General features: G+C 53.9%; 1 protein-coding gene across 6 annotated transcripts in view; it reads right to left on the bottom strand.

Annotated features, from left to right (window-relative positions):
* Positions 1 to 20,746, bottom strand: part of GTF2IRD1 (GTF2I repeat domain containing 1) — a 67,696-nt gene that overhangs the window by 19,232 nt on the left and 27,718 nt on the right. For 4 of the 6 annotated variants that reach the window (XM_075771416.1, XM_075771420.1, XM_075771419.1 and 1 more), the window contains exons 4-15: positions 20,241 to 20,387; positions 16,325 to 16,508; positions 14,922 to 15,232; positions 14,377 to 14,466; positions 13,387 to 13,470; positions 12,249 to 12,432; positions 10,945 to 10,970; positions 8,261 to 8,381; positions 3,955 to 3,992; positions 2,790 to 2,870; positions 971 to 1,060; positions 360 to 422 (exon numbers count right to left, since the gene is read on the bottom strand). In XM_075771416.1, coding sequence (XP_075627531.1) covers positions 360 to 422; positions 971 to 1,060; positions 2,790 to 2,870; positions 3,955 to 3,992; positions 8,261 to 8,381; positions 10,945 to 10,970; positions 12,249 to 12,432; positions 13,387 to 13,470; positions 14,377 to 14,466; positions 14,922 to 15,232; positions 16,325 to 16,508; positions 20,241 to 20,387 — 1,419 coding nt within the window. Of the gene's footprint in view, positions 1 to 359; positions 423 to 970; positions 1,061 to 2,789; positions 2,871 to 3,954; positions 3,993 to 8,260; positions 8,382 to 10,944; positions 10,971 to 12,222; positions 12,433 to 13,386; positions 13,471 to 14,376; positions 14,467 to 14,921; positions 15,233 to 16,324; positions 16,509 to 20,240; positions 20,388 to 20,746 lie in introns of all 6 variants that reach the window. The other 2 variants (XM_075771418.1, XM_075771417.1) reach the window with 2 other exon arrangements.

The raw sequence follows: 20,746 nt of genomic DNA, 5'->3' as shown, positions 1-20,746 counted from the left end.
AGCAGCCCCGACCTCTGGCCACGCTGGCTGTGCACTCTTCATGCCTCCCGGATCGGTGCCGGTCCTCCGGCAGCTGCCTCCAAGCTCATCTCTGAACAAGGAAAGGCAGTGATGCACCTGCCACAGAGCTGTGCTAGCAGCAGGGAGGAAAAAAAACAGGCGAAAAAGTAAATCCAGGCAAGAGAGTGGAGGACAGAGCCTGAGAACACGGCAGCGTCCTTCCATGCTGAGCTTTTCAGAGGCTGAATGCCGACAAGGTAGGAAGCCCAGGAAACCCAACCCAAAATACAACCGTGTTCATCCATCCTTCCAAAAACTTGCAACGATGAGGCGACGCTCAGGATTCATCGCACACTCACCTGATCCCTCCATTTGCTTTTCCTCGTGTCGCGACTCCTCGCTGGACCCCTTCTCTGTCCCTGCTGAGGAGGAGGAGGGTTAGCGGTGGCCAGTGTCAGCAAGACCAGACAAGCTACGAGCAGGAGGTCTCCGGGTCCCCTGCAGCCACCCAACCGCCTGCTCCTCTCATTAAGCATCCCCAGCGCGGGCTCGGGCTGGCAGCATCACGCCAGGAGCTGCATAAGCAGAATAAACCCATCGCCTACATCCAAGAGGTCTGCCCGCCCTTCGGCGTGGGCTTCCTGGGACAGGCGAGACCCAGCACCCAGCACGAGCGAGGGCGGCTGCGGCGCCGGCACAAATGCCCCGGGGTAAATCCCACTTGTGAGCTGGGCAGAGGAGCTGGGGCTTGCAGCGAGCTGGGACTGGAGAGAGACTGGGAGGGAGTGGCAGTGCCGGAAAAGCCACCAGTCTGTCTCTCAGAGCTCCCAGCTGGCCTGATTGAGGCCACAACTCTGGAAGCAGGTCCCGACTCCATCACCTTGGCTCATAAATGGTATTTACTCATTTCTGACACACACACAAAGGCCTGTGCCCCCGCGCAGTCTCCTGGATGCTTCATTTCTGGTACCTGCTACTGTTTCTAGGATGTAGTTCGACTCCTCCGAGGCCATGTGTGTGGACACCGGGTCGTGCATCTCATCCGAACCGGGCGATCGGTCTGCGGACAAAACCCACGGGCAGCTTTTGTTTCAATGCTGGGGAGCACTGTCCCCAAAACAGGGTTCAGAGGGTCCAGGGCCATCAGCAAGGGCTGAGGAAAGAGCCCCCCGGTCCTGGGAACCCTGCACACCACGGCCCCGCGCCAGGAGCTACTCCGGGGGTGCATCTACCTTCTCCCTCCCCGGGATCACCCGGAGCTTGTCCCTGAAACCCATCTGAACTCTCAGCCTGAGGGAAAAGAGCTGAAGTTTCTTCCTAACCTCTGCGGAAGGTGAAGAGCAAAAATAGTTCAAAACGATTTACTTGGCTTAATTCCGTCTAGACACTCACTTTTGACTCAAGAAGTTAATGCTGCTTGACGGAGCTGCTCCACCATGGGAAAACCATTCCACTAATACTGTCTTCCTCCACAAAATCACACCTCCTTGGGTTTCCCTTACGTAATCTGTACGCCCTCTTCATTTTAACCCATCTCCCCTAATGCTGGGCTCTCCGATGCCCTCAAAGAACTATCCAAGTTCAGCTTTAAATAAACCTTCAGCTAGTTTAAATACTTCAATCAGGTCACTTCTTAATCAGCACCTCTCAGGAAAAATAATCCCAATTCCATCAATTTCTCCCTGTAGGTGAGCACATCTTTCTATTAATCCTGCTCCCTGCCCTTAGCTCTACTCCCTCTGATTGAACTTGATCTTCAAATAAGGTAAGAAAAGGTGGACTCTGGACTTGAAGTATGATCTACCCGGCACCGGAGAAGTGATAACACCTCCTCCTCCTCCTCACACACACCGCCAGCTCACCACGTATTAGCTTTCTTCTCTTCCATTAGCTGCCAAGTTGAAAATTAAAATGTTTGATCTACCACTGCACCACATTCCTTCAGCTTCCCCTATATCAACCATATGTTAAGCCCATTCTACGACAATCCTGGAGTGACTCCCCAGATATCACTGTATTAAGGGGACTGCTACAATTTGGGTGCAACAGAGATCGCGCGGAGGCCAGGCGTCACTGCTGTCCCCAGCATCGCTCACCCTCAGGCACATCGAGAATCTTGTTGCTGCCCTCATTCTGGTGAGATTATTAATTAATGTTTGTAAAGCACACTGAAAATGCAAAGTGCTAACTATCCACTCATTAAACCCTGAGGATCATCCTACCATTTGCTGCACTGTCCAGGTCAGGTAAGTGGAAAATGACTCTCCCGGCTGCCCCTCAAGCACCCAACTGCTCGTCTCCATCACCACCGACCTCTCCAGGCAGAAACATCAGCATCACCAATTCCAACATGTTTTCAGCAGGTGCTTAATATTTAACCTGTTCTTCCAAACTCTTCATAACCAGGCTGTTTTTTCTAAATTAAGGACCTCATCGAAAGCATCCTGCGCTCGATACCTGGGATCCTCCAAGCCCATGCGTGAAGGAAAGCAGCAAACCAGGCTCGCTTTTTCCAGGGGAAAGGCAACATAGAAAAGCGATGAAGGAGAGAGAGAAACAAAAGCAAGCCCTAAAACACATTCCACTACCCACAAGGAAACCCACCGATTCCCAACAAGCCCCTTAAAAAGACCTTCAGTAAAGAAAGATGAGTGCGTGGGCACAGGGGGACCTTCTGCACTTGGGAGACACCCTACAAACGCCTCTTCTCAAAGCCACACGCCGAGATGCGGGGCAGCAGCCCTGCCTGCGCAGAGGCCACCGCATGCAGCCGGTACCCCAGTGCCTACCTGGCACGGTGATCTGGATGATGTCCAGCTCGTCCGGCTCAATTTTGATCTGCCTGATCCCACCCAGCTCGCCTGAGGTACCTACCGGGGAAAGGCAACAAAAGGCAAATCGCCAATGGGAACCAGCAATGCCATGCCTGCCCACCGTCACAGGCAGGGAAACCACGGCCAGCCGTGACTTCAGTGCCAGCTGGGCATCCCACAGCAAGGAGCCTTCAGCCAAACGGCCCAGCAGCATCAAGCCCATGGCACGGAGGTACCCAAGGGTTGCCTGCGGGCATGGCCTCTGCTAACTGCTCGGCTGGCAGGAGCCGCCAGTGCCCTTGAACTGGCCACCGGCCCTCGTCACGTGCTCGTTTCCTGGCTTTCTTCGCTTAAACCAAGTTGTCAACAAGTGTTGGTGGGGACGCAGGAGGATCCATCTCCAGTAGCATTTTTAATACTCCCAAACTCATGTTTGGGACAAGCCCCTCTGCAGACCCGTGCTCTGGGAGGACCGACCACAGCCGCATCACACCAGGGCACAACCAGCTGAACCCTGGCAAAATTCAGCACGGTTTGAATCCCCGCCAGGCTGGGAGCCTGCGCCGGCCTGGCCGTCCCGCAGAGGCTGCCCCGGGAGGATGCTGCAGGTGGTGCTCAGCCCAGCGGCCTGTTATCTCCAGAGAAATTTCCTCATTTAGGGTGGGACTGATTCACTGCAAGGTGCCGAGTCGCAGCTTGCAGCTTGGGCAGGCAGAACAGCGAGGCTCGGCATGGCCTCACCTATCTGGTGGTGATTCAATGGGTCCAAGCACCTAAACCTAGGGAAAAGTGTTTCCTTCTGATTTGTGGTGCTCAGAGCACCAACACCACTGATTTCTTGGTGACCTGATCGTGGAGGCTTTTAGGGAGAAGGGAACTCCAAGACTGAAGACTTCTCATTGCATTTAAGCACGTGCTTGAGTTTTGTTATTTCATTTTATGCACTTTTGGGACCCAACCTCAGGGTCACAGAGTAAGACCCTTCATCTCTGCATCTATCAAACGGGGATAAAATCCTGAGAACTGCCCCATGGAGCAACCAGATAATTGGTGCCACACGTCCAAGTGACTTTGCAGGCAGCTTTCTCTAGTGCCCCCCACAATATCACTATTTTGCAAGAGAAAACAAATTACTCCTCACCTGGTTCACAGCTTTCAGAAACGCTACACTTCTCGGACCTGGAAGGGAAAGGCAGACAAGAGAGGTGGTCAAGAAGTAACCAAAAGGAAAGCTTAAAAACCAGCAGTGCGCCCAGGACTGATCCTGGCAGGAGGGAGAAACCCCGCAGCCCCCGGCGATGCCAGGCAAGGGCTGTGGAGGGGTCCCCGGGAACACTGCACCCATGGGTCCCAGCAGCGGCACAACATCCGCGGCTGCAGGGGAAAACCACGATCCGCAGGTTTCTCTGCGACCAAGCCCTGCTCCCAAACCCTCCCCGGTCCTGCACCACCGCCCATCGCAGCCCTGCCTCCAGACACCGACGGATGTAACCGCAGCAGAGAGCTCCTGAAAGCAAGAGGGGTTTTAAGCTCAAAATCTGGTTGACTCCATCCTTTTGCAGCAGAGAGCAGTGCATAAAACATCATTACAATGTGGTTACTCATGGAGCTAAAGCAAATAGGGAGAAAGGAAAAAAGTCAATTGATTTGGTAAATATTTATTCTGCCCAAAGCTTTCCTCCCCTGAAAACTGGGCGCTATCCCAAACTCACATCTACAGTTAACTTCGCATGCTCAGGAATTTACACAAGGTGTCCAGCATCCAAATGAGATTACTTTGCATTCTCACGATGCGTTTGCTCTCTCTCTCTCTTTTTTAAACAAGAACAACCACGGCACTTTGGCAATAAATGATCTAAGGAATGGCACTGGAAAACCCACTCCTCCACAATGCTGGTCCTTCAGGAGGAAGGAAAACCCTTCTGAGCCAGCACCACATCCCTGTTGGCTCAGGGGGGATGTTCAAAAGCACTTCTCACTCACCTAAATCCACTCAGCAGCGCCAGCAGAACAAACTACAGGCAATGCGAAGGAAGCCAGGAGTGCTCTTGAAATGTTCTACCTAAACATGGTACGGGGAAAAGGGAGCTCTGGTCTAGAAAGTACTGTATGACCTAGGAGCCGTGGGAAGGATTTTCAACTCTCCCACTTCAGGTCAAAGCCAACCTTTCCCTAGGGAAATTTGGGAGGGGGGTTTCCCTAGGGAGTGCGTTACTCTCCACAGTATCTGGCCCTTCTCCCTGGAGCACCCAGCACTGCCCTTTCCCTGGAACTGGACTCTGGCCCGGGTGGACCACTGCTATGGAAATGCTCTGCTCCCACCAAGGAACAGAGGTTCCTCATTTGCAGGAAGAACAAAGTGGGATTTGAATATCCACGTATTTTTTTTCCTGTAGATAGGTGTTATCAATGCATTGGGAGATTTGGGGAGAGTTAAGTTTACCCCTGCACACCACCACTGCAGTTCACCATTCCCTTTACGAGTGGAGGTGCACGTGAACCTGGGGCTCTGTGGCCCAATTCAACATGCACACACGGAGCATAAATTAGGAACAAGGCATATATATATACACACACACAGACAGGATATACTTGAAAGGGACCCCAGGATGATCTTCAGGTTGTGCCAGATTCACACCAGTGGAAGGCGGCCAGCCCATCCCAGTGTGGTCCACGTCACGGCACCACCATGGGGAAGGCGATCCAAATCCAGCTGGGTACAAACCACCCCTAAACCCCCTGTTTTTCCCCCCATAGGGTCCTCTAAAGCAGTTGTACTGCACCACACAATCCCCACCTGGCCCACAGCTGGGGTGCAGCAGGTGAGACAGGGATGGTGCAGCATCAGCGAGGGCCGTATGGAGACCATGAGCCTCCGGCTGCCCTCAGAGCTCTGCAGCAGCAAACCTCAGCTCCCACCCTGCCGGCACACTCCCGCAGACACGCAGGGGCTGGTTTTGTACCTATTGCTTTGCAGAAACCAGCTCGGCATCCCTAATATCCCATCCTTCCACCTCCTTGTTTCCAGCCACACCAATTTAACTGCACAGTGGGACCTTCTGTGGCAAAAATTAAGTGTCCTAATTGCAAATGTTAACAAATGAATGGAATGGGAAAACGAGAAGCCCCAGGCCAGGTTTCAGCCCCGCAGCGCGCTTAGAGGCCAGTGATATTTGAAGCATCACTGTTTCCCCTGGCATCCAGCATGCAACGGATGCTCTGCTGCTCCCCAAGTCTAAATGCCTCCAGACCTGGAGCGATTCAGCAAGGTGTGGAGAGCAATCGAGAGCTGGCTGAGAAATGGTTTTGTGGCTAAACTCTAGCTGGGGATCCTGGAGATTCAAGTTTAATTCCCCATAACACCAGTGAAGCACCTCAGGCCTGCACCCAGCCCAGCCGAGTTCCCACCGCAGATGTCTCTGGCCAAGGCTCTCACCCAGAGTCCCTTCATCGTTGTGGGGAGAAACAGGCGCTCGTGGGGTACGATTCCTCCAGCCCATTTTAAATGGTTGGGCAGGGCTGACTCACCCGGCGCACTGAGCGCACTGCTGACGAAAGGAGCTGGAGCGACTCAGCCAGCGCCGCTCCAGCACGGACACCCAAAGGCAGCTGCTGCCGCCAGCCTCCCTCCGGCAGAGTGGGCGAGCGGCCGTGCTGCCACGGCTCTGCTTCACCAGCACAGCATAGGGGGTTGCTGTCCTTTGAGGGTGACACCTGCACGCTGAGCGCCGACCATTTCAACACACGTACAACATCAATGCACAGAGCAAATCAACGTCCCCCAGAGACCTGGTCCAGGCAAGCCAGCCCAACCACCTGCTCATCGTAACCCCCTCCCCGTGCCCACGGTTGACTCTGCCTTGCGTCACATCTCTACCGTGGCACGGCTTGTATTGCACTCGCAGCCAACGGTACAAGGAAGTGGGGTCGGCCTCTGCAAAGCGCAGGAAATGTCACCGTGGCATAGCATGGGGCACGAGTGACACCCATGGGTGCTCCTGGGACCCTATCCCTGGCAGAGGAGAAGATGAGAAGAATTTGGTTTGTTCCATTTAGCAAAACAAAGCCTGGGAGGGGACACGGCGGTGTCCCACAGCAGTGGGGCAGCAAGGTTGTGCAAGAGCCATCCCAACCCCAACGAGCCCCGAGCCCTCCTTTGAAGCTGGAGATACCCCGCGGGCTGGGTGAGGAATGCCAGCCCAGTGGACTGGGCAGCTCGAGAGGTCTCTGCCCTCTTAAGCTGCAAGATTTCAGCGCTTGGTGCACCGCTGGGCTTGCTCGTTGCCTGCTCTAACGCTGCCTTGGCGGCATGTTCCCCCGCGCAGGGCGAGCATGGCTTTAGAGGCACACGGCAGCCACGTCCAAGGGGACAAACCTGAAACAGCACTGGGGAGAACCAGGAGGAGAGTCCAGGCTGTTGCAGGTTCATGTCGACAAAGAGCCAAGGAGGCAGGAGAACCCAACACATGCCATGGAGCAAACAGGGACAAGTTACCCCATCTCCCCATCCTGGCTTGCAGGTGTTACCGACCCCATAGCACGGTCCCCAGTCCCGGCTGGTGGAGGTGTCAGCATCGGGCGGTGAGACTTTGTGCAGGAGAGGCTGAGGAGCGCTCACTCCTACAGCCCTGATCCTGAGCCCGCCTGCAGCCGGCAGCCTCCTGCGTGGGTGTGCGGACAGACATCCCAGCAAAGGGGGGTTTTTTTTGCTGCTTGTAAACCCATCCGTGACCGAGCCGTCTGTGCGGGGCAAGGCTGGGAGAAGGCTCCTTTCCCTGCAGCACAGCCTTGCCCGTGAGCACCAGTTATACTCCTGCCCTGCTTCTTTTATGTTGAGTGATGAAGGAAACTGGGGCTGCACACAGGAAAATACCTTCTGGATCTCCCAGCGCGGGTTGGAAAGCAGTGCTATACGCTCCATGGGCCCTGCCAGCACGTTACAGACCAGTCTAGCTCGTGGCATGGTTGTACCAGAACCGGGTACTCTCATAAAAAGCCTCCTGCCCTGCTGAACTCTATAACCCCACCTTTATTAAAACATCTGTTAATCTGCTATTAGTATCCCCATGAGCTTTATAAACAAGTAACGCTTAATTAGCAGGATGCTGCGTTATGGTGCCGGCTGAGGGTGAATCCTTAGGCCATGCTTTAACAACGGAGATCGCTCCTGCAGATAATCCCAGCCTGCCAGGGCACGGCCCCGATTTCATCAGTTTTGTACAAAATCAATGATTGCAAACTTCACTATTTTGGCTTGCAAAAGGATGTGGATGCTCAGCCTCCTCCTGCATCAGCTAGCCGTACCATCGCCACGGGTTTTCAGGGAGGTAGGAAAGCAACGCCCTTCCAGCAGCACAGCAATAACCTGCTGGGCACGTTAACGTCCCCGGAATAGCTCTGGGAGGGATGTCACTTTGCGGCGGCCAGGGAACAGGAGTGCCACTTACCTGCTGTTGGCCTGCGAGGTCCCTGCCAGGTCCAGCACGGCCCCGCGGTGCGGCTCGGGGGAGATCTCCCCGGGGGGGCTGGAGGGCTCCAGCTTGGTTGGATCTTTGGTAAATTTGCTTCCTGGTGGCGGGGGCACAGGGCCGGTTTGGAAGGAAAAGCAAAACCAGTATTAGCGACCAGAGATGCCAATAACGCAGCTTTTCCTCCTCCATTTGTTCCCTCTCTAGTCCCAGAGCTGAGGTCAGGCTAGGGGACAGGTTTTCAAGAGTCACCTGCTTGCAAAGAGAAGGGTGCAGCTTTAATTGGGTTTACACGCTAGAATACTAGCAAGAGTTTTGCTTAAACCTCTACGTAACTAAGCGTGCGCTGGGAAGCCCTGCTGGGGATGGAGGATCTCTGGAAAGGGCTGGCTGCTGGGACAGGGTGCCAAGAGGTGGGCACTGGGGTCGGGAATCCCAGGCACGGCCAGGGCCATGGACCAGTGCCACAGGAGCAAGCCCCGAAGCGGTCAGAGCCCTGTCCAAGGGAGGGGACAGGAGCCCAGCAAAGCCTAGAGCAGCGGTGTCACAGGCAGCCCCGTCCCGCAGCTCCAAGCCCCGTGTGCAGTGGGAGAAATCTCTGCTGCAGTGACACGGAGGGGAACAAAAGCATCCTGTCACCATGAAAAACCTCCTCTCTCCCTTCCCTGTTCCTCAGCAATCTGAAAGGAGCTGAAATGAAGCCTCAGCAATGACCTTGGAGATGAAAAGAGTGATCTGAAGGCAGGGTAGGAAATGAAAATTGGGCAGGGAAGGTGAGCGAAGAGCTGAAGGATTAGTGCTGGGGGAAGGAGGGAATGAAATTACGTCGCGAGGCTGCAGAGACAACGTAGATGTCTTGTTCAATAGCTGCTGCCAAAGGCCCTTCACTGGTCTCAAAGTGCCATCGTGACATCCCCACCCTTCCAAAACATGTCCCGTTCGTGGGAACATGAAGTCTTTTTCCTTTTGGCTCCAGCCTGCAAGGAAGGGCAGGGCTCTGGCAGTGGGACCAGCAGCAATAGAGAGCCTTAAAGACACTATTTATCTACCGACAGTGCAAAAGGCTCCTTTTAATTTGTGCTTTCTATGGACCAAATCTTGTTCTTGCAGCAGCGAAGCCTGCCTGAAGCTGCTACCCAGGGGAGCAGCAAAAATAGGTTTCCTAGCAGTGGTGGGTATTTTAATTAAAGGGTGAGCAAAACTGTACAGGGAAGCTTTGGGATACTTCGCAGTTGGCAACTTAAAATACAGCTCTGCTCAGAAAATAGTGTCTTTGCAAAAATGGCACCTCCTGACTCAGCAGATGGTTGGTTTTTTTTTTTTTGCAGTGTCAGATGTGCTGACGCGAATCACAAAAAGCCAGGTTTAATGTGTTTTGCTTCTGGTTGCCCTGCAGGGACCAGGCAGGAGGGGGAACTGCCATCCACCCTGGCCCTGCTGGGTTTGCTTCCTCATCTCCTGATTTCCACTTGCACCACCCTGCCATGTAACCCCCGGGCTCGTAGCACGGTGCTTTCCATCAGCAGCTCTTGAGCTGATGTACAGACTTACGCGATGCCTCCCCCTGATACTGCGCAACCACGGTGGATTTGCAAAGAAAATCCAAGCATCCCAAGACACAGCTCAGTGCTCTATCCCTTGGGGGTGGGTGAGAGCTTAAAAAATCCTTTTCTTTAGAAAAAAAGTCACTAATGGAGCTGGAGACAGAGAAACTTCCCCCATGGAGGTGGGAGCCTCTCCAGGGCTCTGCTAGAGGTCCCTTTTGGGTGGCTTTGGTGTCGTCATCCCCAGGGAGCACCCTTGGGACTGGAGCTGTCGTGGGGCCGCAGGGGTTAATTTGGCTGGTGAAGATGTCACAGGAGAAGGTGGTGTCGGGAAAGCCGCCAGCGTGCGGGGTTGGCAGCTTGGGAAAAAAACAAAAACAAACAACAACCCCAAAACACGTCTTTACTTGCAAGCCAAGCCCAGGCAATCCAGGAGCGGGGCTGGGCGGTGATAAATTGGGGTGCAGTGCCATAGTTCAGGCGGGTATCAGGGCGGTGGGATGGGTGCAGCTGCTGGAGCGAGGGTCGGGTCGGACCGCACCGGTACCTGTATCATTTTATTTGCCAAGAAGCACTTAGCCTGGCTTCTCCAGCTCAAACCAAAAGGAGTGAAAACACAAGGCAAAGAAAGCCGAAGAAACCCCTTCTCAGGGTTTTGTCACTGACAAAATGGATTTTTGTTGTTTCTTTTTTTAAAAGTCAGCGACTGGATGATGCTAGCACTTCCCAGCAGAAAAAAAAAAAAAAAAAAAAAAAAGAATAATTTACCAGTGAGGAACTCAGCAGTGATTTTCCTTCCTCCTGAAAGCACAGAAACATGCCGTGTGCTGCCTGGAGCTGCAGCTCAGCCCGGCGCAGGGAGCCAGCCCAGCCTCACACACCAGGGATTTCTTGCTTAAACCTTCAAAATGCTATTTAAGAGGCGCACAGTACTTGCACCGATCAAGGCGAAGGCAATCTCATCGTGCCCGGGTGTCAGGCACAGTCCGGGCTTCGCGCTGAGAATAATTGCAGATGTCCTGCACTTTTGCTGCTTACAGGTGACATTATTTCAACTCTGCTTCTCTGGATAATCTTTCAATTTTGTGGGCAATAAATCAAAGGACGTGGAGAACGTACCTGTAAAAATCCTCTCGTCAAACATCCTGGGAGGAAAGGAAAAAAAAGGGATTAGAAATACGTCCTTCTAATAACTGAATTTTAGGTTTTATTAATGAACTGCATTAAACCAAGTCAAAATAATAATTTTATTCATTCTCTAAAAAAAGGGAATGAATTTTTCAGCTAAAAAAAAAAAAAAAAAGCCTTTTAGCCTGTTGTGCAACCAAGCAATCTTACAGCATATGCTTTTTAACTAAAGCACCTTTAAATCTGCTTATAAGTCATTCTCTTAATTTAATTAACTTATTAAACGAGGCTGCTATAGGCTGGCTTTACCAAAAGAGACAGTGGGACCGAAGTAGCTGTTGCTGGACTTTCACTTCACAACGTAGACCATCAACGAGATGTCACTTGTATCCTGAATATCATATTTGGTGCCACCTACAACCTCGCTCATGGGAGCAAAGTGCGTTCAGGGGCACGTCCCAGGGCCCAATCCAGCTTGGTGCAGCCCGAGCTGTGAAGGACAAAGCGGCTCCTCCACCGGCTGACATCTGGAAAGCTAATTCCTTTTAAGATGCCTGAGTCCTGTTGACGTCCGTGATTTTAGCACCCTTGGGAGCCTTAGCCAGGGTTTTTCTGCACCGTAGTTTCACACCTCTAGCAGGGGAACAACACAAGTGCCGCACAGGCAGGGACTGAATAAATAAATATACTATAAAGCAGATTTTCCTGACAGAGAAGCAAAGAGGGGTTGCACGGCACAGAGATAACTGGGAAAACGTCCACTCCTCCTACTCCAGAGCAAATGCAGACACCAAGACGCAACGCCCTGCCCGTAGGTGATACATCCTCATCATCGTATATATAAATATAGGACATCCGTAAGTGATCACCGCAAAACAAGGTGGAGGGGAATCCCTGTGCGTTGTGAATATGGATGTTCCTCCTCCTGCCCAGAAGCGCCGCTCCCATCCGCCAAATGCCATTGGAGAGATGCCTGCCACGATCAGAGGGTCTCGTTACCACCCGAAATGCTTAGGGTGGCAGTGGCAATGTCTGCATGGACTTACAACAGGGTGGATGGGGCTCGAGGGTGACCGTGGTACGGCCAGCCCTGCCACACCCTCATGAAGAGGGAGAGAGAGATGAAAAACAAAGGGGTTTTGGTGGGGGGAAGACTCATTTAGCTCTTTTCCATAAAAAAGGATAAAATGAGTTTTGGGCATCAAAACAAATCCTGTGAGTATGGAGGGAACACAGCTTAAATCCCTGAGCCCCTTCGAGACCAGGCACTCTCCCTTGCCTTCCTCACCACCCACCTTTTGATGACAAAATGGATGTTGTGCCTCTCCTCCAGTATCCGCTTGAGTTTGGGGACGCCATAAGTGCAAGGTCTTTTGAAGGGTATTTTGTCCGGGATGCCGATGATTTCCACTGCCTCGGGGTCGCAGGCAATCTTCCGGTATGGGACGGGGACCATGTGGTCTAACCCCAAGGCTTCAGCTGAAAGATGAACACGTGGTTTTCACTTAAATACGTGCTTTTCCTTTTACAGATGATAAAATGAAGGTGTAAAGGCTTGAACTCAAGCAGAGTGAGTGCCTCCTGCCCTCTTTTGCTTTGCTTGTCCCAAAGGTGAGCTCCGGGAGCAGCTCGCCCATGGGAGATGGGACAACGGGGAGACGATGCAGCAGCAAACACTGCTAAGTGTCCTCCAAAACCCCCAAATGTGCCCGGCGCTGCTCAAACCAGGGGTGAGCTGGCCCACGTGCTGTCCCCAACCTCGCCGAGGCTGCAGCAGGTCCCTGAGCTATATAACACGAGTTGCATAGCACATGGATAGATTGCAAGTTACAGAGCTCATCTATAGCCCATATATAACTCACAGTGACACAGCACGTATCTATAGCCCATCTATAACTCATGAATTACACGACCTGATGAGGACAGTACAGACAAGAACCTCCAGCCCACTCCCAAGGGATTTCCTGAGCTTACAGCTGCCCAAACACCTGGGAACTAACCCGAAAGCACTGCCCATGGCAAGGGGAACACCAACGACACCTCTGAGCCGTGCAGGTGGAAAAAAAGCAGCTGCAGTAACGACAACCTTCTTTTCCCCTGCCGTGTGAATTTAAAACAGCCACATGCCACTGTTCCCTCTCGCCCGGTGGTGCCCAGGCGCTCTGACCCGGCATGCCACGCTTCAAACCGGGGCTGTTTTACAGCCCAGTTCTAAATTCCTCGGCGGTGGGGGGGGCTCCAAATGGAAATATTGACATAACCTTCAGCAGACACCCAGAGACTGGGAGCTGCTGGGCTAAACGTGTTAGGAAGAGAAGGGAGCTCTAGCATATGGCTTCTGCTGCTGTGTTAGGGAACAAAAATGATTGCTATATAATGATATGCAAACCACAAGCGCTGCAGATGCATAATGGGATATTAACTCCTACTCACCATATCTGCTGTTAAACAGAATTTGCACGCACTCCCTAAGGGTGTTGATATCTTCAGTTTCTTTTATAAAACTGTCCCACTTATCTATCAAAACAAAATATAAGAAATAAGGAACTTCCATATGGTTTGTACACAGCAGATGCACTTTTCTCGCGCGAAGCGCTGGGAAGCAGGAACAAGACTTTGCTGCTTTAAAAATAATGATTTCTCTCTTCCTGAGCGGATTGTGCCAGGCTGGCAGATAAAGTCTGGGCTTCCCCAGCCCCAGCCCCAAGCAACCTCCTCTGCAGCCATGCATGTGCAAAGCAGATTCCTAAGAAATGACCCCATAAAACTTCTCAACCCTGAAATGAAAGACCCTCTGGGACAGAGGAAACTCAACCTGAAACAAACCTTTGAAAGGCACGGCCATTTCACAGAGGAGCTTTTTCATCTCCTTCTCTTTCCCAACTTTCCCACCCATATCTTTTTTTTTTTTTCTTCTTTTTAACGCAGGCAGGTGAGGGTTTTGATGTAAACATGTCAGCATTTTTAGGTTGCATTTCCCTTGGGTGGGGTGGAGGTAGGGAAACGGCAGTCTCCCCCCCGTTGCTGATCCCCCCGGGGAACCGCTGCAGAATCACGCCAGGGTTAGTGGGTTTCAGCTATTTAGAAATAACGCCAAGCTTTCAGTGGGTATTTGCTGTTCGCAGCTCGGGCAAATGGCCTCACCCAAAGCCATGCCTCGGTTCCCTGTGCCCCAAGCGGGGATGGGATTTCTCAGCCGGCCAGCAGCGCTCAAGGACTGAGCGTCATGGAGATGGCAGGGACGGGCCGAGTGGGGATGAAGCTGTGACGCTGAGATGTTGTGGCAAGTAAAGGGAAAAAATCCCCCAGCACTGTCGGGTCCCCACAGAGCACAGGGATGGCTGGGAGAGACGGGGTCGGAGGGGAAACCTCTCCCTAAGAGGTGGCTGCTGGCCGCCTCCAACGCCGGAGCGGGACACAGACCTGTCTTGTCATGGACGATGGAGAAGAGGATGCGCTTGGACGAGTGCACGTTCTGGATGAGGGGACCTCCAGAGACCGACGATTTCTGTCCTGGACAAGAGGGGAAACAAGGAGAAAGGGCTGATGAGAGCCTGCCCGATGCTCCGGGCACCCGAACAAGTCCCCGGGTGCTGTCCCCCACCAGCAGTGCCGACCCAATCCTGCCGGCTCTCCTCCGTGCACCCTAGCCTGTGGCAACCCAGCAGGGTCCTGGCCAGACCGAGCCCCACCGTCCCCCCACAAGTCCCCCTCCAGCCTTGTGGCGCAGCACCCGGCATTTCAGGGCAAAAAACGGAGGTGCGCCCTGTCGGCACCTCGCAAGCACCCAGGGGAGGGCTGGGGCGGTGCGGCATGGTGGGGGGCAATCCGCTCATCTCCATACGGACCAAGCTTTGCACCGATTTTCATCCGAGGACCGCCAAAACACCCGGGCCTGTCCCCTGTCAGCGCTGGGGGACGGGGCTTCGCACCAGGCCCTCGTCTGAGAGCAAACTCCAGGCTATTACCACAGCAGTCGCTGTACTCCTGTGAGGAAGGCACCTTCAGCTCTCCCGCAGGCCTGGGCAGCAGTGCCTCGCCACTCGCGTTCGGCCCGGGCAGGCCGGAGGACACCTCTTGCTTTAGGTCGACGGCGATCTGGGTCGGCAGCGAGACGCCGTATAAGAAGTTGGTGACGGTGACGGCAGAGGGGGTGTCCTGGCCGGCGGGTTTGGCCATGAGGCCGTTGGCACCAGAGTCACGGCCACCCTTGGAGGCGAGGGAGGTACAAGTCAACTCGATGCTGGGGTTTGGCTCTCGGCTGGGCTCGTCCGCCGGCCTGAGGGGAAGGATGGGAGAAGAGAAGGAAAAAAACACAGGTTCCTTTGGGTCCGTGGCCCTGCTAAGCTGGGACAAGCACGGACCTGGAGGGGGAAGGAGAGCTGTGCCCGGGAGGGTGAGACATGCTGCACCGCCGGCTGCCAGGCTCTTCCTTTCAGAAATTATAGCCGTTACCCAACCTCTTCCAGCTTCTTCAGGCACCTGCACCATTTTCTTCTTCTTTAAGTGAAGCAGGTTGGTCTTACGGTAGTTCAAAGCATTTGTATCAGCTAGGGCAAAGCCACCTAGCTCCACAGCCCAGCGTTTTTAAGGAATAAAACATCTCGTGTGACCGTAACCACTTGACTCCATTGCCTGTCCCAGCCCCCAGGACCCACGGCACGTCCGACAGGGACCTCAGTCAGCCCAAGGATGAGCTTCAGACCCAGGAAACCCACATGCTTCACATGAGACAGGCGGCCGCGAGCTCACAGACGGCTCGAATTCTGCATGCCCTACTTTTAGCTGTCTCAGCCTGATTTTCCAGAAGTGCCGAGCCTTCAGAGGAGGTATTTGGTAGCGCTCAGCAATTCTCTGAATGGATCCGAGGTGCCGCCAGCCAGGCAAATGCAGAAGAAACGCACCCAAAACCGCTGACCCCCTTGCGAAAATGTGGCCAAAATGGGGAGTTCGCCCCGCCGTGGTCCCCCGCCTCCCTCCTCGTCTGGCGTTAAAATCCCCATTTCAGCCTGGGAAGAAGCTTGCAGCATTTACACTGGAAGCCCCTCTGGAGACAGAAAAGCACTTAGCTTACCACAGCGGAAATTTTGGCGGAGACGCATAAAGCGATGAGGTTAATGCGCACGTTTACATGCGCTTATTATAGGAACGAGTCTGAAACGGTCTCGAGCCACCCGACATCGATGAACCTATGTGCAAGGCTGGGTTTGGCACGGCTGGACCCAGGTTTCTGGGTCTGAGGGAGAAGCCACGACATGGGAGGGACCCTCCTGTCTGCTCCGCACAAAATCTCTGCCACCACCGGTGTCATAAGAGCCACCATCCCGGGGGCTCGCTGCCCTCCCGCCCCTTCGGGGATCCCTAAAATTACCTTTTTAGCCTGAAGCGGATGCTGTGGCTGTGCTCTAAGATGGCCATCAGGGACTTCACGTCATATTCCATGGGTTTCTTGAAGCTGATCCCCTCGGGCAAGCCGGCAACCGCCAACGAGCCCGGCTCTTTCAGGAACCTCTCGTACGGCAAAGGGACCACACTGCTCCTCCCCACGGCCTCACCTGGGGAGGGGGCAGAGTTACACACCAACAGACACTCTGTGCCCCTGACCGCGGCCGAGCCAGGCTGGAGAAGTAAATGCAAGAGCGAGAGATCCCGACAGAAACATGAGAAGAAAACCTCTTCCTACCTCTGCACTTAGCATGCAAGGCCCTCCAAGCCCTTTCTAAAGCGCTAATTAATAAAAAGCTCACAAAAGCCAATAAGCAGATGGCTCATCTTTCGGGTTGCACAGTAAAATCCTCGGTTGGGGTCACTTGGCACAAGCCCACCCCTGGGAGCACCCACACGCGAGCCAGCGTGGGATGTGGCCACCGGCAAGCCGGGAGGGAGCCGAGAGCTGACAAAGGAGGCTGAAGGGCTCGCACTGATTTTTATCTCGTGTCTACTGAGATATTCTGGGAACCTTATTTTCAGTCAGTTTTCTTATTTTACCTCCTGGAAGAATGGGAAGTACTTTGATTGCTGGTGCCATCAGGCAGTCTCGATGCACTTTGAGAGACAAGAAAAAACCCCCCCCAGCAGTCTCCCTCCAGCCCACCATTCGCAGGCAGCACGACCACCAATACGTTTGACTGCACAATCGCCTCCAGCAGCCCAGAAATCTCCCCTGACGATGGGCACAGAGTCCCCCTGTGTCCCCGCTGCATGGGGCTGGCTCCGTTGTACCTCTGACACCAAAATCTCGCCAAGGAGTCGGGAGCAAACTGCTTTCCCTTCCCCGGCAGCAGCAGACGACCAGTGAGGATCGCAGCTATACAGAGATTTTTTAAACCAGCCTAAGAGCCCAAACTGGGGAATCTTACGGTCCTCTCTAGGCAAGACACCATCAGAAAATCAGCCCCTTGGGAATGGTTTCAGGGAATGACCAAATCCTTGAGCTGCTCTCTGCAGAAAAATTACTTTGGAAACCAACCCAAGTCACTGCAACCAATAAACCTGGTGCTGAAAGCACAAAGCAGAAGAAACAGCCGTGCAGGAATGTGACCTGTCTGGCAACGCAGTGTCCAGATGCAGAACATCTGGCCGCATGGCAAGGTGTCTGCGCCTTTGTCTCCAGGCTGAGGGGCAGGCAGAGGAGATTATGGGACCTTTAAATAGCTGTGGGATTTTATGTTGTTGCTTTTCTTTAAAATATTTTCTTTTTTCTCTCTTCTTTGAAAAAAAACCAAACAACAAAACCCACCAAAAGATCTTACAGAAACCCTGAAAATCTTATGGCACTGTCAGCAAGTCCTTATTAAAAGTGATTTCTTCAACATGTGCTTTGAAGCAACGCATGACAACTAACGACGTGCGACTCGCACGAGCCATCAAGGCTCCTTATAGGCGGGATGGATAATGTTTTAATTAAGCCAGAAACAGAAGTTTCAAAATGAACCTTTGAACCACAACACCGCAAGAACATTTTCTGCAAGCCCAGAGGGTACTGATGGTTTCCCTGCCCCGATGCAACAGCTCTAGCAGCTTTCCACTCCCTCCATCACCTCTCGCCGTGATGGGGAGAAGCTCCCAATGCCCACGGCGGCTCGTTATCAACCCAACACTCAACAACTCCCCAAACGTATTTTTATGGGGAACGCGTTACTGTCAAAGTGACCTTCACCAAGCCTCGCGCTGCCGTGCAGAGGCTCACGGTTTAGCTAAAGAGAGACAATAATCATCATTAATGCCTGTTTAATAGAAGCCGGCGGTAATCAGTCATCCTGTTGGTGTGAAGATTAACCGGCTCTGGAGGGAATACGCGATCTTTTTGACTGAGCATTTTCTAAGACTTTTTGTTTCCAATCCCTGTTGATGAGAGGAAACCAAAAGGATAAAAAAAATAAAAATATGAAAGATAACTGTTAATTTCTGACAGCCCTCTTGGTGCTGGAAACAGAATCACCCTGGGGCACCTATTATCTCCTGCGGTATTTCTCCCCACTCGACCAGGAGCGGCTCTTCCCGGTGGGCACGCTGGGAGGAGAGCATCTGCCTGGCAGGTTTCCCCATCCAGCAGCTCAGGGATAGAAACAGCTGATCCTACTGAATTAGCTGCAAAGGCAGAATCACACCCAAAGCCAGAACTACGCCCAAAGCCAGAGCCAAAACCACCGGCCCAAGGATGTCCAGCCTCCTCCTGCCATGGCAATGCTGGCCACCCTGGGCTGGGGACCCGGCCAGCTTGTCCCCGCACACCTCGACAAAGTGAAGGGCATCACAAACTCATCCCGACAGATGGGCCACCTGGTTCGTACACCCCACGCTGATGCACCCTGATCAAGCTTTTTTACGCAATTATATATTCACGATATGTCATACACAAATAATTCCCGTGTTCCCAAGAAGCCTGCAAAGCACGGTGCTCTCCTGGCAGCAGGACAACGAGACCTGCAGCTCGGAGCGGGGATCCAACCAGCGCCGAAACACCCTCCCCACCCCGTTCCTCGGCTCTTCTGCGTTGCCCCTTCCTTCCCGCTTGGGCTCAGCCTTTTGAAGGCAGCGAGAGGATTTGATTACCCCTGTTAATGGGAATATCGCCTCCAAGTCCTTTAAGTGGTTTCAGAAAACCTCAGTGACTGTCCGTCCCTGGGGGAAGGGATGCTATCTCCCCTTTCTGTCTGTGAAGCCTGTGGCAGGCGCTGGTGAGGCGAGCGCTGAACGACAGCCAGCAGCAAATCCTGCACGCAAGCCCAGGGCGGTTGGTGGGAGCACCCGTTATCCCCCTTCCCATCGTGTGGGAGCGCCCATTCCCAAACCCAGCACACAAACAGGGACAACGCCTGCGCTCTGGGCTCAGGGAGACCCGCGCAGCCCCGGTAGGGCTCGGTAGCTCACTCCAAATTCCAGATGGTGACGGGAAGCTGCACCCAGGAAAACGAAACACCCAGTTCTGCAGCTGGTCCAGCCACACGGCCTGAACTCCCCTGAACCAGCATGCTGGGCTAATGCAGCCTGCTGAGCAGCACGGGGCAATATTGGCACTCGCCACCCCATTTTCCCAACCCAACCTCACTTTTCCTACCCGGCCCAGCACGGCCCCGTAGGTGCTGCCGGGGGATGAGCCAGGAGCACGGCCACCACCTCCAGCCACTCTGCGGGGGCTCCAGCGGGGACCTCCTGAGCGAGAAGCAGGCGCTGCCGCCGCTCGAGCCTCCGCAGATTGGGCCCAGAGGGAGCTCTGCAACCCACTGGGTTACATATCAACAGCCATATGGTCATCTACATTTTAATTGCAGAAGCTTTATTGCCGGGGATGATGCATGTGCTGGAATGGCACCAGCTCGTCTCTCGGAGCTAGGGCTGCGGGGCCGCCTGCTCGCAAAATCATCTTTTTTCCTTTTAAATAGACTTGCCAGGGAAAAGGGTGAGAGAGTCTCTGCAGAGCCCCGACACAGCGCTTGTGAAAGAGGAGCTGTAGACACGGCGTCAGTGATAAAGGTATGCTTGAAAATCACACTCGGGGCATGGCAGAGGCTTCCCCTGGCCGGGGGGACAGACAATGCTCCCCCCAGCACGGGGATTTTTTTTGCCCAGTTTGAGGCACTGGAAAGCGAAGCAGCAGTGGCCCCATCCCAACACACCGCTCACCCTACGCAGGAGCACGTCCCGCCATGCCGCCCCTGCCAAGTGCCTGCTCCCTTGCCGGCGACCAGGCTGGGGCTGAAAGCCGCATCCGGCGGCAGCGCTGGGCAGCTCAGCAAGCCCTGGGGGCAATCCAAATCCCCAAATGGAAGCGTGAAGGTTCTTACTATAAAGCACATCAAACACTTCCTCTACCATCTTCCTGAGGAGGTACACGTCTGATCCCTGGTCCGGGGAGACCCTGAGCACGCTTCGCCCGCACTCCTTTGCCTTCTTCTGCACCTCCGCATCCTGCTCCTTCCTCTGCTGGACTCCTGCGGGGAGGGGAGAGGAGAAAATGGGAGATGTTTCTGCAGTGAGAAGAGGGTTCATGGGTGATGCCACGCATGCTTTCGAGCACATGCGAAGTGATCGAACCCATTGGCTCGGTTATGCTAACTTCAGCCAGGGCTGAACACATCCCTGCCCACCAAACGCCACGCAAGACGGGGGTCCTGTGGTCGCTGGGCCCCTTGCCACCCCCACGGCATCAGCAAAGTCCTCTGGCCGGGCAGACGGGTGCCCCGGGTCTCCCACCCACCCCAGACCCTGGCTCAGACAGGGCCACGGTGCCCGGCGGCTCCCGGCGTGCAGGGGAAGGTGCCAGCAGGGACGGCGGTGCCAACAGCGCTGC

This window comes from Balearica regulorum, chromosome 19 (assembly GCF_011004875.1).
Source record: "Balearica regulorum gibbericeps isolate bBalReg1 chromosome 19, bBalReg1.pri, whole genome shotgun sequence".
NCBI classification, from domain to species: Eukaryota; Metazoa; Chordata; class Aves; order Gruiformes; family Gruidae; genus Balearica; species Balearica regulorum.
The sequence above is the reverse complement of the archived record's forward strand: the minus strand, read 5'-3'. Positions and strand labels throughout refer to the sequence as shown.